Here is a 16,212-nt window from a genome sequence, read left to right as displayed (position 1 = left end):
CGTGTATCAAGGACAGCTGAGCGGTAGTGCTTGAGTTGGGGAGATGCTCAAAGAAACGCCAGCTGGCTGAATCGCTGTTTATAAATTGCCCGGAACACTTCACTTCGGACCAGATTCAGACGCAATTTCGAGCTCAGGACTCTACGCGCTCCAATGAGCAAGCCAGTCGGCCGAGGGCACAGCATGTCCACGTGGGGTCATCACCGGAACAGGTTGAGGCGGCCGGGGAAGCCGGCACGTGCCAGGAACTCAACATGATGAGGGGCGCCGTCGATCGTGACTTGACTTGGTTGTTGACCCCTCATCTACGGTCGTATTCTCTCCAAGGGCGCGGGGCCCCATGGGGAAGGCAGCTTTGATTGTGGTTAGAAGCGCTGTTCCAAGCTTCTCGGGTGTTGCGCGGGTCAGGCCGTTACTTGGACCGACTGCCGATGCACGACGACGATCTTTTCGAGAACGCACATGGGTGTGGTGCTCGGTCCGAGACGGGCCGAAGAGTTCTCTGTAAAAAGGTGTCGACTGTCACGGTCAAGGCTATTATCACGAACACAACTGAAATATGGTCTCTCGAACATGAGTCGTCGTAATGAAGCCAGAGCCTGCGCCATGTCGGTTCCCAACTGTGATGCAGATATTGTTGGGTGGCGTCTTGCTGATAATGCCTTAGCACGCTGGAGTAAAAGCAAGCTGGTCAATAACTGAGGTAGAAGACCCTCGGCAATCGGCGTTTGGTAAGGTTGCATAATTAGAGATGGAGCGAGTGACTTTGTAGGAGCGGCTTGCTTCAAAAGACTCCATGTAGGAAGCATCGACACATCAAGACTCTCGGTCAATCGTCCCGACATACTAGACATGTGAAGAACCATGAACGAAATGACGTAGGTCCTAAGACTATCTGGGGGCTCCCGGACATTTCGCCGGACCAATTAAGTCATTGGCGCGACGGTCACAAACTGCCGCAATGACGCAGAGGACGTCTGGTGGAAGTGCTCCGAGGGATCGAACGCGTGGGGCATGAAAGCGAAACGGTGACCTTTCAAGACGCAAGTCCGTTGCTGCATGGCGTCGCTAGTTAAAAGAGAGAAAAAGAGAGCCCAGCGGTTGACGCGGGCTCAGCGAGCGTCAGAATGAGGACATTCGCAGAGGTGTGCGCAACGTGCGAGTCTGACGCCATGATCGACAGCGATCGACTTGCAAGAAGCATGCGGCTGGCGCGATTCGGACCACTACTGGAGCAGTTGGGCTGTGTTGTCATTTGAGCTGGACCGTTTTGCCAGTAATCCACGAAGGACGTCCTTGTCAGATGCTAGGATGAATACTCAGTTTTCCCTAACAAAGACGTCTCGTGGTGGAATGTCAGTTTGGTTGTTTGGCGATAACGTTTACTGAGCGGCAAATCGAAGCGCGCAGAATGACAGCGAGAGAATGTCCGTGACGGAGCTAGCCCTGCTGAACCTGCAGCATGCAGGGTCGTGTCTCATACCACCACCACCATCCTCGACGGGCAATTGATATTAAGGCTGAGAAGACCATCGACGCCAGCTGGCCGCAGACGCATCCCCCCTTGAATTGTTGGGATGTGTGGCAGTGATTCAAGCTGCTCGTGTTTGCCGACGCGACGAAAGTTTCGGTAGAGTTTATGCATGGTCAGCAACACGCAGCGTGATTGCGTGGCAAATGCACATCAAGACACCCTGCTGGCGACCGGAAGGGGGGTCGATAAGCCAGCCTGGCCTTTGCAGATATTCGCCATCAATTTAACGGCGACACGTCGGACAGGTACGCATCCCCTTCCCTTCGGCAACGAAAAGGTAGGATGATGTAAGGAGAAGCAATGCGACGGCCGCGTGTTGTCGCATTGGTTGACCAGTGCATGCGACCGTACCAAGCACAGTCGTCTCCCGAATGGCCCAGATGGACGGACGGGTATGCTATTCTCGCGCACAAACAAACATTGATAAGGTAGCGTCGAACCACCGAAATGACCAACGGGAAGGCGAAGGCGCTGAACACGAAGAGGATCGATCAGTCCCTTGGCCTCGGGTATCCTTGGCGGCCCGCCCTGACCGGGATACCGTTTTCAGAAATCAAGATCCGGAAGAGCCGCTGCCTGCCTGCTGGCAGGAGGACGCTGAGACGACGACAAATCATCCCACGCTTCACAGGTGCTGGCATGTGAATGCCCCTGGCAGATGACGTGGGGGATCAGCATTGTGTTTTTTTTTTGGTGTGTTCGCTTGACCCCTGACACACCCGTGGTTCGTTGAGGTTTCACGACATACACGCCATGGCGCACGCCCAACCGCGTGCTCGGGACCTGGCCAGCGTTAGATTGTTCGAGATGAGGAATCGAAGACATGGCGCTTGAGTCGACACATGTTGGGCGCAGGCGAGATGATTGAGCTCGATGGACAGGCACAGAGTCAGGGAAGACAGACAGGTCGACCAGGTAGGTCTATGCTGTTGCTCGGTGGCTTCGGATGACTCGATTGAGCGAACCTGAAGAGGGTCTCTCGATGGTTGGGGAGGGCCGCAGGGGCGACCAAGCGGTGATGAAAATGCAGAGATAGCAGGCGTCTCGCGCTCGTGTCGAGTGGTCTAGAACAGGCCTCTGGAACCTCGATGGGATGGTCGGCACATCGCTAGCTTGGTCAAGGTCTCCATTATTCTGATAGAGACCATCGTAAGGGGGCCCTGGGGTCGTAGGGGTCGAAGGTCGAAGGGTTCGAAGGGGTCGACGAGGGGGTGTGGTTTTGGCTTGATGCTTGGAAATAGAGGTCTCCAGCAGGGGAGAGGCACCATGTACTCGATCTCGGTCCAGACACTCCATGCCAACGGATGGGTCACCAAGGTCACATCACCAAGAAGTGGATGCCGTCTTGGGAGAGGGGGTCTTGAGGATCTCGTCTGTCCTGACTTGCCTGAAAACAACGGAACGACGGAACGGGAGACGAAAACGGATTGCGTGACGAGGCTGTCGTTAGCAGCAGCAGGTACCTGCGGCACCAGGGCATGGTGCCCTGGTACGGCCAGTGCGTTAGGCTCGGACGGCCGTGGAACCGTGCCGCGTGAGTGGGGGGCGCCAGCCTGGGCTACCCATTTTAACGACTCCAGTTTTATGGCTTTTTTTTCCCTGCTTCGCCTTCGGTTCCCGCTTTGCTGGCTCTTTGCGTTGCGCATCCATCTCAACTGTGACGGACTTCGGGAAGCTTTGCTCTGGCGTTGGCCTGGCCCCGCTACGATAAGCACCATCATGTTCAAGCATGCCTTGCGGGCAAAGAGCGGACATGCCTGCCATGCCTGCCATGCCTGCCACGCCCGGAGAAGTCATGGCATTGGTCGTCGTTGTCTTGGATGAAGGTCCTTCCTGGCCTTTCGCTTTCCATCAAATGCCCCCTCCATCCCTCCTTCATCCGGAACACCAGCTCGACTCTCTTGCTCCTCGACATGGTCTACGACACCCCAGTGTGCTGCTTTGCAGTCCCTTGACACATCACCGACACAGCTCAGTACCGTTATCCAGCAGATAACGCCCAAAGCGTTCATCAACTATTCGTCCTTACTCCGAGCATCATTCGTCTGAAGCGGCTTAGTAACGCCAGCCTTTTTGACAAGCTGATCAATTTCTCTTCATCTCTTACTACGCCGGCACGAAGGCCTCAATCGACAGCCAGGCGAGCTGACCATCGCCATGGCCGACCACACGTACCGAAGCGACTCGTCGAGCCCAGAGTCTCGAGACCCCTCTGGCTCCCCCGCGCCGGCAACCGCATCCACTCAGACCCACGGTGGGATCGTAATCCCTGAACCACCCCGGCCCGAGTACTCGAGGAGCAACTCGGATACCCCAAACAAGAAGGAGAAGAAGAGGGTGGGATTCACGGGTGGAAAGGAGGACCACCGATCCAGCATTCTCATCGATGACGGCTATCTCTCTCCTTCGAGCCCAACGCCCGATCCTTTTGCTACACCCAGACCCGAGGACGACCACACGGGAGATGGCCCCGAGCCAGCCGAGCTGCGAAGAGCCTTGACCCAGATCCTCATCACCGAGTCCGAGAACAACGAACCTACCGCCCCTGCCATTGCCATCACCGGCCCAGCTCGACCTCGCCCCGCCATCAAGCGCAACACGAGCTATGATGTACCAGACGAGCGGCAGAAGGCCGACTGGGCGGAGCAGAGAGCCTCGGAGAGACAGCAACGGTCCGGCGCTGAGGCCCGTCAGCGCGCCGACCGTCTTGCCGTCAGCGTCGAGCGAAGCTACTCCCTTCCTCCTTCGCGACGAGGATCTCTTGACAGGACTGCTGAGTCACTTGCCGAAGAGGACGAGGAGGCCGACAGTGTTGCGACTGGTCTGGACACATCCAGGTTTGCTGACGCTGGCGTTGTTCGATCGAGGCCGAGGAAGAACTCCCATCTGACGGCTGAGAACCTCGTGCGAACCCATACCCAGCGAGGCAGGCGGCGTGACGGAGACGAGATGTTCAGGTTCCGTCCTGAGGAGGGCGCCGCATCACGACCCGCGACGCCCACCGAGGAGAAGAATTACGCCCAAGAATACGTTCCCCGCCCTGAGAAGTACCACGGCGGCATCCTCGGATCCTTGTTGAAGCTTTACAACGACGGCGGCAAGGACAGCGGTGACAACAGCGGTCGTACTACGCCCATGACTGCCACGCCCAACCCCTCGCCGCCAGTCTCTCAACCGCCGTCGAGGCCCAGCTCAGCACATGGGTCCCCCCGGGAACGATCTCGCCCGAGTAGCGGCTTTTTTGGGTACCACCGGCACCAAGGGTCGAAGTCGTCCCTTGCCCTCAATGAACTCATGAAGTCGTCCTCCATGTTCATGGCGCCAGGATCGAACGCCATGTCCGGCTCGGTCGCCGAAAAGATCAAGACGGACCCGATCCCCGACCGGAAAAAGCGAAAGTCGGGCACGTGGGGAACAGCATCGCCCAAGAGCCACAAGTCAAAGGAGAAGAAGAAGCGTGACGAAAAGGTGCGCATCACGAAGCATATTGCTCAGATCTTGTCGCGTCACAAGTATCTCGTGAAGCTCTGCCGCGCCCTCATGATGTACGGCGCCCCCACCCATCGGCTGGAGGAGTACATGACCATGTCGGCCCGCGTCATGGAGATTGAGGGCCAGTTCCTCTACATCCCTGGCTGCATGATCATCAGCTTTGACGACAGCAGCACACACACGACCGAAGTGAAAATCGTCCGCACCTCTCAGGGTGTAGATCTCGGCAAGCTGAGAGATGTGCACGAGCTGTACAAGGAGGTCGTGCACGACCGCATGGGTGTCGATGAGGCTACGGTCAAGTTGGACAACATCATGTCTCGCAACCTCAAGTTCAACAACTGGGTTCGCGTCCCCGTGTATGGCCTTGCCAGTGCCTGCGTTGCGCCCTTTGCGTTCCAGGGTCGCTTCATCGACATGCCCATTGCTTTTCTCCTGGGGTGCATACTGGGCTGGCTGCAGTTGATTGTGGCGCCCAACAACGAGCTGTACGCCAATGTGTTTGAAATCACGGCAGCCATCATCACGTCGTTCCTCGCCAGAGCCTTTGGTTCCATCAGGGGTGGCCAACTGTTTTGTTTCTCGGCACTGGCACAAAGCAGTATCGCCCTCATCCTCCCCGGTTACATGGTTCTTTGCAGCAGTCTCGAGCTGCAGAGTCACAATCTCGTCGCCGGCAGTGTTCGCATGGTGTACGCTATGATCTACACGCTTTTCCTCGGTTACGGTATCACGATCGGCACGGCCATTTACGGCTTGGTGGACCGCGAACACGCCGTCTCGGACACTTTCTGCCACAACCCCCTCGACAGAAAGTGGCATCTGCTTTTTGTGCCGGCCTTCACGCTCTGCCTGTGCGTCGTCAACCAGGCCAAGTGGAAGCAGACGCCCGTCATGCTGGGTATTTCGCTGGCCGGTTTCGTCGTCAACAGTTACTCGAGCGACTACTTCCAGGGCAACACGCAAATCTCCAACATGCTCGGCGCCCTGACGGTCGGCATCCTCGCCAACCTGTACTCTCGTCTCGGCCGGCACGTCAACACGGCATGGTTTGAGTTCGTCGACTGGTTTCAGCTGCGTGTGGCTCCGCGCTTCCGGAGCTCCAGCCGCCGACACAACGAGCGGCCGGCCGAGTCGTACCAGATGCACGGCCACACGCCTCTGGACGTCGAATCTCGACCGAGCTCGCCCAACTCAATCGAGAGAGAAAAGGCCGAGCATGAGCCGCCTCGTAAGCAGAGGACGGTCGGCTACGGCCTCGCGGCGGCAGCCATGCTCCCGGCCATCTTTGTTCAGGTGCCTAGCGGTCTCGCGGCGGGCGGCTCGCTCCTGGCAGGCGTCACGTCAGCGGATCAGATCACCAGCGGCAGCAACGGCACGAGCACGGGCGGAGCGGGCGGGCAGGAGCTTAACACGTCTGCGTTCAACGTGCTGTTTGCCGTCATCCAGGTTGCCATTGGCATCACTGTCGGGTTGTTCCTCAGTGCGCTTATTGTGTATCCTCTGGGGAAGAGAGGGGGAGGACGGAGTGGATTATTGAGTTTCTGAGGGGACGTTGTGAGTGAGTGAGCGAGTTGAGAGGGATGTGAGAGAAGATGGCAAGTCCTTGCAAAGTCTTGCACGTCGTGTGAAGAAAGATTGGCTTCCACCGCCCACGCTCGGGTCGGAACGGAAGAAACCCGATATGACTATAGACTTGGATGGAGGGTTATCGTCGTCTAGCACGACATGGTGTGGCATGGCATCAGCATGAGCATCAGTCTCATTATTGGCAACGGCATTAGCATTCAGGAAGGGATACGGAACCTTCCGGACACGACATTCACCGGAGTTATGGGGTTTGATTTGGCGGGGTAGCGAAGCGTCTGTCTGGTATGTACATGTACTCGGAATGGGAAACGTACACGAGATATTTTCTTTCGGCTATTCGACGAATATGCTCTGGTGCCTGATGAACAATACATGTCACGGTTGCACGGAGCGCCGCGGACGAGAATAGGACGAGGGGATCGAGGCGCGGGACAGCACGGAGGCGCCGCGACGGGACTGCATGGTCGTCAGTGCTGGTCTCGCTTGTGTGCTTGACTTGACGCGCCGTTGAGCTCACGCTGATGAATTGCATTTTCGGACGAATCATCCCACCACCGCAGCGCCTCCTCTTCCCTTGGCATCACGTTCCGTCTCACCAAAGGGAAAGGGGGGAAAAGCTTCCGGACGTGGAGAGTCCCCGAGTCAGACCTACAACCTCTATACCTGTAGTAACACGGGTTTACTTCCTCTCCACGTGAGCTAGCTCCGTGCTTCTCTCGTCCCTGACGTCCCCCAGAAAAAGCTTGACTGGTCACAACGTGGTACCAGGTGTTACACGACGCCCTCCCCCCCCCTGGCCATCTCGAGAGCGGTCAATTGCCCGCGCGACAAAGAACCGGTAGGTGGAATGGCCTGACCGAGTGCACGTCGCCCACGCAATGCTGGAAAGCTCCGCTTCAGCCTCCCATCCCACGCGCTCTCCTCTCGCCCCCCACCTTGTTCCCCCCCGGCTCATTTTCGAAGCGCATTCGGCGATGGCTTCTCGAACAATGCTAGTCAGAGCACGCCGCGAAGAAGCCAGCGGGCGGCGCACTTATTCGACTCACTGATCCCCGCAGGCGCAGGGGGCTTCAGCCGTGGCGTTCTGTTGCCTGCCCGCGGATGCCCACAGGTGTCGCGTCCACGGTCTGGAATCCCATTGACAGGTCTGTCACGGAAGCGAAGGACGGGCAGGGAAGGACGGGCAGGGGTTGGAATATTCTTTTTCCTTTTCCTTCTTGGGGGGCTCTCCCGCCCGGACAGAAGTGCGCGGTGTCCCCACGACGATGCAGGGATCAGTAACTTTCGGCTCTTGCGAGGGTTTGGGGGGGGTAGGTAGGTTGTGCGCGTGCGCACGCAAACGCCCTTCCCGCTGTGCCAAGAGTCTGGGCGATTGCTTGACTTTTTGAGCCTCCTGTTCGAAAAAGGGAAAACGTCAGACGAGGGCGACTGCTTTGCGATGCACGTCAGGGACCCTGCGGTTGGGCAGATAAACTACCGGCCCTTCCCAAGAGACATTTACCAGAGGGACAAGGACGTATACAGGCAATGATTGTCGCGAGATTTTGCTTAGCTTCGGGAGAGTCGAGAATTAAAGATCGCACAGCCTCCCCCAGAAGAAGCTTATCGGTAAGCTTGTTGGGCCTCTGGGGAAAAGAGGGAGAAAAAAAAAAGAGGGAGAAAAAAAGACCTGGAGGCGTTTCGCTTGCGGTGGCCTACGGGGCGTTTGTGAGCCGTGGGCTGGCTATGCCGGTCTATCCGTGCCAGCGTATCGTCGACGTGACGATCCCCTGCAAGACCGCGGAAGACGGCACACTCGACGAGTCATCGGGCTTTTTCGGTCAGTGGTTGTGTCGAACGGGAGGATCCAAGCGGGGGAGGCTCCTGTTATTTTTCGATGATTTGGGGAAAACAAAGATGCGGAGAAGAGGAGAGAGAGAGAGAGTCACGACTCTCAACAAGTGGCCAATCTGTCTTATCGAAATGGGGGGTCGGACAGTTGGTGGGGGGGTCCTTCAGGAGTTGCTGTGGTGTTTTACGAGGTTGCGTTGTGTTCGAACAAGTAGCGGTGATGGCGACTTTGGGAGGTTTGGCCTTATTTTTAGGGTTCCTTTGTTTGGCAAAGTGTCGATCTTGGTCTGTTCGCTGTGCTATCTGTCCCTTGGTGTTTCTTCAACCACTTCTTCAAACCTCGACTTGGACGTCTTGCTTCTTCCTCTCTGGTCTGTCACATTTCCAATCAGCAAGGATGGTGTGAAGAGGAAATGGAATACGCTACACGACGTCAACCCTGCATAGTCCGTGTCTCTCATGGCATCACCACCATCAGCGCTACCGCCACCACCTAGATCAACAATAACTCCTTTCCAACCCCCCCCCCCCCCCCACGACAGCACCCGATACAACCCATTCCGTCGATGCGACATGAATACTTTTCCCTCACACCATTCCCCACACGGAAACCCCTTGCCTCCATCATTTCCCCTCATCACGAATCTCAGTGCCCCCAGCTCCTCCTCACCTCGTGTGGATCGCCCTTTGTCTTACTCCGCAAGGTTACCACCTGACACGGGGTAGCGGATCATCAGTTGCTGTTGGCCCGGTTGGCTGCCATTATTCTCTCTGCTCTGTACCTGGTCCCGCGTGCATGCGACCACCCTGTCGTGGCTGCGGTGCGGCGTCACACCACGGACTCACTGACCACGTCGCTCGGTCAAGGCCGGGTACCCCATGGGCCGTGGCACTCCGGGGCGTGTAGGACGCGGGGCAGATAAGGTGTCTGATCTTGTTGTAGGCGAAGTGGAAATCTCTTACTGGTCATATTGTCTGAGTGAGTGCCGAAGTATAAAGACGGTGGCTGTCGTCTTCCAGATGAACCTCCCTCTACTCTCAAACTCTTACTCAGTCGTCGATTCACCTTCCATCGACACATCCCTTCGGCCAACACCCTTTTCACCATTGTTTTCGTCCTTGTGGTATTCTGCCACCCACAGACACAACCAGAAGCTTTTTCAACCACCCGCAAGATGGCCGTCACACAGGCGGACCCCCTCGCCAAGGGCACTTTCGCCACGGCCAAGCAGTCCCTCCGCGACCTCACAGTCTGGCGCCAGCGCGTCGTCGTCACGACCCCCGAGGGCGAAACACACACAGAGTGGCGCGACCCCGACCCCATTCAGAACCCCATCACCCTCCTCGCCCAGCTGTCTGCTCGCGACTGGCTCTTCTTCGTCGTTGGCTTCCTCGCCTGGACAGCTGACGCCTTTGACTTCCACGCCCTCTCCATCCAGACCAAGAAGCTCGCCACCTACTATGACCGTTCCAAGACGGACATCACCACGGCCATCACCCTGACGCTGCTTCTCCGATCAGTCGGTGCTGCGGCCTTTGGTCTGGCTGGTGATGCTTGGGGCCGCAAGTGGCCCATGGTTGCCAACATGATCATCCTCGGCCTGCTGCAGATCGCCACCATCTACAGCACCACCTTCCAGCAGTTCCTCGCCGTCAGGTCTCTGTTTGGTCTCTTCATGGGAGGTGTCTACGGAAACGCCATTGCCATGGCGCTGGAGCACTGCCCGTACGTTATGATCCTGACTGCCGATCCCTTGCTTGAGGGTTCGAAGTAAGATGAGAGTGAGACACTAACACACGGCCCAGGACGAACGCTCGCGGTCTCATGTCCGGCATTCTACAACAGGGCTACTCCTTTGGCTACGTGCTCGCCGCCTGTGCCAACCTGGGTGTCGGTGGTGAGACAAACACCTGGAAGACGGTCTTCTGGATCGCTGGTAAGCTTATCAGTCACATTTCACTTTTCCAGCAAAGCACCTGCTGACAAAAATCCTCTCCAGCCGGCTTCTCCATCGCCGTCGGTCTCGTCCGCGTCGCCTTCCCCGAGTCTCAGCAGTTCCTCGAAGCCAAGGCCAGCGGTGCCAAGTCGCACACGTCGGCCGGCGACTTCTGGCGGGCGACGCGGGCCATGATCCGCGCCGAGTGGCGCATGTGCATCTACTGCATCATCCTCATGACGTGGTTCAACTACTACTCGCACACGTCGCAAGACTCGTACACGACCTTCATGCTCACGCAGAAGCAGCTCGACAACGCCGCCGCCTCGCGCGCCTCGATCCTCATGAAGACGGGCGCCTGCGTCGGCGGCACCATCATCGGCTACCTGTCGCAGTTCTTCGGCCGCCGCCGCGCCATCATCGCCTCGGCCCTCATCTCGGCCTGCCTCATCCCCGCCTGGATCCTGCCCCACGGCGAGCGCAGCCTCAGCGCCAGCGGCTTCTTCATGCAGTTCTTCGTCCAGGGCGCCTGGGGCGTCATCCCCATCCACCTCAACGAGCTGTCGCCGCCCGCCTTCCGCTCGTCGTTCCCCGGCATCTGCTACCAGCTCGGCAACGCCATCTCGTCGCCCTCGGCCCAGATTGTCAACGCCATTGCCGAGAATACGCTCATCACCATCCAGGGCAAGAAAGGCCCCACAAAGGTTGAGGCGTTTGGCCCGACCATGGGCATCGCCACCGCCATCATTGCCATGGGCATCGTCTGCACGACCATGCTGGGTCCTGAGAAGAGGGGCCGCTCGTTTGAGAATGCTGTGGCCGGCGTGCAGACGGACGACCACCTCGAGCAGAAGGTCGCTGACATTGAGAAGGACGAGGAGGCTGGCGTTGAGTCCAAGGAGGAGTCGCGGGTTGAGACGGCGCGGTAGATGAGTGGCAGATGCTTACATCTAAAGGTTAGAGACGCATTGTGTCCAGGTAGTGCTCTTGATGCATTAGCGTTCGAGCGGCGCGCACGCAGGTCTTGAACTCAAAACAATAGATCAAAATTATAAACAATCTTGTGTTATTATAGAGGTTGTGATACCGTTTGTTGATCCACTGGGGTAAAAATTGCAATCCATCCCTCGTAAATCCACGGCATTGTGGTTGAATCTTTCTGGCTCGCTCTACGCTTCTATGCAGCGTTATATTGCTCCGATATGTAAACTCGACAAGAGCAACTTGCTTAGCCAGCATATATACCTGTCCAATGACTTGAGACATTGACAATCCATATTGGATGATTTTTATTGTGCGAAAGCTCCCATCCAACAGCCTGCTTGTTTCCCAATAGTCTCGCCATCAGAAAGCTGGCGATGAAGGCGAAGCGAACACTCAGTCAAAGTTTAATGCTTCTATCATTATGCTCATCTTCATCAACTCGATTTATCGTCATTTCTTGAAACAAAATCTCACTGCCCTCGCATTCTCTTCGCGCTTCGTCCAGCCCACTTCCATGTCCCATGCTGGTGTTGGCAGCCCGGCCACGCTCTCAACTCTCTCGGAAGGAACAGAGTGTTGACAGCCATCTAATGTGTGAAGTTCTACTGAAGAGATGAATCGAATGACGAACGCCATGGTCATGTTAATAGCCAGGAATCTTCCAGGGCACAGGCTCCCAAAAAGCCCAAACATCCTCATTTTCTTTTTCTGGCTCTCGTCAATGCTGCCATCAGCCTTCAGGAATCTTGATGGGTCAAAAGCCATGGTTGTAGGTCCCCACACCTGCGGGTCTACATGATGAGGCCTCAGCGGTGTCATCAAGTAGCTTCCTTTCTGCAGTCTCCAGCCCTCCCCGAGTGTTGTATCCTCTTGTACATAGCGGCCAATGGCCATACCACCGTGATAGCGCAAAACCTCGTGCCAAGTTGCCAACAGTCGAGGACACTTGCTGGGTACGTCTGCCAGGTCAATATGGCTCTCCTCGGTTCCGACAAAGGAGTCCACCTCCTCTCGAACCAGAGCCAGCCACTCTGGACAGGCGAGCAGATGATGTATCATCCAGGTCGACGCAGCGGTTACGTTCGGTCCCGCACCTGCAATCAGTAGCAGCTGGTAGTCGGTCCAGTCCTCCTCTCGGGCGCCGTGCGCAGCACAGGCAGCTCGCAATCGTCCAAGGAAGCTGTCTTCTGGGTGCGACGTCTGGGATGCATCATCCTGCAGCGCTTTTCGAACGGACTTTCGCGCACTAACCGCCCTCGGATTCAAAAGAAAGCTGAGTGGGCTGTTCAGCTGCCGAATGTTGAGCAGCATGATACGCATGTCTGCCAGGAAGGCCGCATCCGCGAAGGGACCTTCGCCGGCGTGATCGTCCCATAGAGCCTTGCCCAGAGCCCCCACAAAGGTTGAGAAGACCCATTCCTCGACACGCAGGGTACCACTTCCCTGCTCCTGCAGAGTATCGATGCTCGTCTCGAAATGAGCATCTAGCCTGTCGATGTATTTCCGGAGGTTCAAGTTTGGGATGAACTCTCCACGGAAGATGCGAGATATGTCGGCGCCAAACCCGCGGCTCAGATCAAACTCTTCCTTAAGCAGAGAGCACGAATGGTCGCCGAAGCTAAGGCTGCGACGAAACATAGTTGCGACGAGATGGTTGAGCTGCAGGTGTTTGGTCTTGGGTAGGTGTCGGCGCAATTCTGGCTGCACCATGACCAGCTGGATTCCAGCCATGTTGAGGGTGAAGATGGGCCGTTTGTTCGAGAGCCTCAAGCAGAGATTGCTGAAGTAGTCGTTTCCTTGGCGCATATAACCGATGATGTGGCCGATGTAGGGTATTTGCGACCTGAGCTTTGGCGGACTGATAGCAGCCGAGGCATGAGAGAAGCGTTTGAGGCTGCCGCCATGGTCTTTTTGAAACGCTTGATGCAAGTAGGGTGCTAATTTAACAAACAGGAAAATGAGCGCAAAGCTCACAGCTGTTGGCTCGATAACTTGGCCCAGCATCGTGAGGGCTTGATGGTGTTGTCGATGTCGAGTTGACGAGAGAAGGACAAATACCGCTGAACTCAGATGTGCAGCAGCGGTTGTCAGACAGCATCCTGCGGTTCACAATGTGATAAAAAAGTGCTCGTATTTCGGCGAGCCCGAGCCACTGATTTCGCAGGTCAGCCGATTCATCCGTTGGTGCTGTTCTGGCCCTCTACCCCGGGGCTTGCTATCAATACCTGAACTCGAAGGAAGCAGCATGGTGATAGTTGATCGCCCCAATGCAGCGCCATCACCTCTTGCGGAAAGGTCGGCGGGTCTTGGCCGAATAGTCAGGGGAGCCGACGCCAGCTGAAAGCTCCAACGCTCGCCTAAAGATGCGCAACTCTGGGGCTGCACACGCTACACCGCACATCGGGATAGCTGTTCGGTCTAGGCCCTGCCTAATCGAGAGATCCAGCGGTGCCAGCAGCAGTGGATCACCACGTGTGATGTGGAAACCCCTGTCAACGACCGTCGGTCTGGGTCTAAGACGATCCTCTTAGCCTTGACTTATCGGCGGGGGTAACTCCATGTCTGGATTCTGGGGTATATCTTGCTCCTCCCTTTGCCATAAGGCTGTTCGACCTCATTGATTCTTGCGACATCACCAGACAACTTACCACCAACTCACCAACTCATCTCATCTATCTATCATGAAGTTCTCCAGCCTCTTTCTGCCTACCGTCTTCGTCTCCGCCGTGTACGGCAACGGCTTTGTCGAGAGACGCGCGACCAAGCAATGCAATCCCGGAAATAACTGCCAACGCGGGGTCGGAGGAACAGCCGGCGTGAGGCCTCCTCTGACTAGCCGTCAGGCCGACTGCTCAAGGCTCAATGTCGTGACAGTCAGCCCTTTCACTACGTGAGTGCCGATATTGATGAACAAGTGATCTCAAACTGCCATGCCTGACTCCCTGGCAAACAGTACCACAACCCTCACAACGACCGTCACCATCGTCAACATCCCGAATCCGACAAGCCTCAAGCGTGCCGTGACTCTCCCTACCGCCGGGGTTGCGAAGCGTCAGGATGTCGGCGCCGCCACCATCACGCCCACAGCAGTTCCCACCTACGCGACATACTGCTCCTCCGCCTCGGCCTACTACAGCGCCTGTTCGTGCGCTGGCATCACGGCTGTCACCACCACTCTGCCTACGCCTACCGCGACCGCGTACAGTACCGTCTCGGTCTGCGCCGCCATGAATCTGGCTCGCAGGGCGCTGGAGGGATTTGGCTACGAGGTTGAGCCTGATTTCGACGCCATCAAGTATCCCGGATTCAGACTTATCTGATGAGGTGTCGATAGTGTTCCCAGCAGGCAACACCGGAATTCTAGATAATGAAGCGATGACTACTGCTTTCGATAACATGAAGCCCGTGATCCAACTAGATTTCATCGTCGTTGACATTTCTCCCACAAAAGCTTTCCCAGTTCACTGTGTACAGAAACGATCTATGGAAAGGCCCTCGCAGCGCGTAGCACATCCTTGTTAGTCCAGATTCCAGCAGACTCACACCGCCAATGCTGGTAGGAGCCAATTCAATTGAACTTCGTCTACCCACAGGTATAAGCCTCTGAGCAACAAAATCAGACTCGAATCACAGCAAGGGATTTTACGGCCTGTATTTCGAGTCTTCAAGAGAAGCTTCAAACCCATCAGAAAGAATTCTGTACTGCGCTTGACGGCCACGTCCGAATCTCGATAGGAAGCCAGTGACGAAAGCCATCAGACCAAAATGACAAGCACGTTGAGATGAATCTAATTCGTCCAAGGGGCCACCCGACTTGAGACGTTAAAAGAGTGAGAGGACGAAGGCCTGTAGTCATCGGCCCTCAGCTTGGCAGTTCTCCCGGGAGCGTTTAAAAATGCGACGACGGTCAAAACATCAAGAATGATGGCCATCATTCCGCTGCTTATCCCGTTGTACAGGCTGAGTAGGATGTTGTTACGAAAATTGGCGGTGATTGGCTGCGGAAAAGCCATGTTGGGCATCTCGTCAAAAAAGAATCTTGTCGTGGCTCCCGTTTGCAGTGAGAGTTCGACATCACATCTAAGAGGCTCTAGGATTAGTATAACTGAGCAAGCAGCCAAACAACTGCTTCAAAACACAAGCTGACCTGCCAATCCCATGCAGCATCCCGGGATTACGGTCAAAGATTCGTGGTCCACCTCGCGGTCGGACCGCGATTGAAGTCCGTCGAGATGGGCTGTGTTGACATGAAAATCACCTCTAGTGGTCTCGCGAATCGTGAGCATACAAACCAATGCTATTTTAGTGTCTTCCAGAGCCTCGTTGGTGAAAAGAGTATAAAACCAGTTGCACTTGAGGACCTTATAAGGTTGATAATTGCTGGCGAGGTGAAGGGCGTCGTTTATGATGTGCATGACTAGAAGCATTCTCGGCTTCAATAGTCCAGCGATTGAGGACCTACAAAGCTTACAGTAATTCATGAGAAGTCGTGTATGAGCGGTCCATCTGATGAAAACAAAAAGTAAGTGGGAAGGAGAAAAATATGCATGCGGGGAGACTTGGACGTACCTGTCAGACATGGAAGAGAGACTCTCCTGCTTCAAAGCCTCGAAAAGACAACAGTCCACGATCTTCGTTGCCTGGGGTGTTGTGAAGCCGACAATGACATGTGCGGCGTCACGCCAAACTCGCGCGCCGCCGCCGCGAGCTTGGATAGCAGCAGGATCGCCAGGAGTGCAGTTTCGATGACGATAGCTCGTGCAGGGTTAAAACTGTCGTGTTCGCCGAGTTCGTTCGTTTGTAGCGTGGGTGTCGTGGTTGCGCAATGGCAGGCCCTTGTCGCCC

The 16,212-nt window shown here is 56.2% G+C and overlaps 4 protein-coding genes across 4 annotated transcripts; 3 read left to right on the top strand and 1 right to left on the bottom strand.

The window, feature by feature from the left end:
- Positions 1-3,691: 3,691 nt before the first annotated feature.
- VDAG_03372 (pheromone-regulated membrane protein) lies at positions 3,692-6,574 on the top strand (the record flags this gene model as incomplete). The annotated part of the gene is made up of 1 exon (XM_009657237.1): positions 3,692-6,574. The coding sequence occupies one exon, from the start codon at positions 3,692-3,694 to the stop codon at positions 6,572-6,574; it is 2,883 nt and encodes a 960-aa protein (XP_009655532.1).
- A 3,047-nt stretch (positions 6,575-9,621) lies between these two features.
- Positions 9,622-11,312, top strand: VDAG_03371 (carboxylic acid transport protein; the record flags this gene model as incomplete). The annotated part of the gene is made up of 3 exons (XM_009657236.1): positions 9,622-10,172; positions 10,253-10,383; positions 10,447-11,312. The coding sequence occupies 3 exons, from the start codon at positions 9,622-9,624 to the stop codon at positions 11,310-11,312; spliced, it is 1,548 nt and encodes a 515-aa protein (XP_009655531.1).
- A 505-nt stretch (positions 11,313-11,817) lies between these two features.
- VDAG_03370 (uncharacterized protein) lies at positions 11,818-13,371 on the bottom strand (the record flags this gene model as incomplete). The annotated part of the gene is made up of 1 exon (XM_009657235.1): positions 11,818-13,371. One exon carries the CDS (start codon positions 13,369-13,371, stop codon positions 11,818-11,820), a length of 1,554 nt encoding a protein of 517 aa, XP_009655530.1.
- A 677-nt stretch (positions 13,372-14,048) lies between these two features.
- Positions 14,049-14,687, top strand: VDAG_03369 (uncharacterized protein; the record flags this gene model as incomplete). Its single annotated transcript, XM_009657234.1, has 2 exons — positions 14,049-14,257; positions 14,321-14,687. 2 exons carry the CDS (start codon positions 14,049-14,051, stop codon positions 14,685-14,687), a joined length of 576 nt encoding a protein of 191 aa, XP_009655529.1.
- Positions 14,688-16,212: the final 1,525 nt, after the last annotated feature.

Source organism: Verticillium dahliae, genomic scaffold, assembly GCF_000150675.1.
Source record: "Verticillium dahliae VdLs.17 supercont1.5 genomic scaffold, whole genome shotgun sequence".
Taxonomy (NCBI): Eukaryota; Fungi; Ascomycota; class Sordariomycetes; order Glomerellales; family Plectosphaerellaceae; genus Verticillium; species Verticillium dahliae.
Note: the sequence above shows the minus strand (reverse complement) of the source record. Positions and strands in the feature narration are given on the sequence as shown.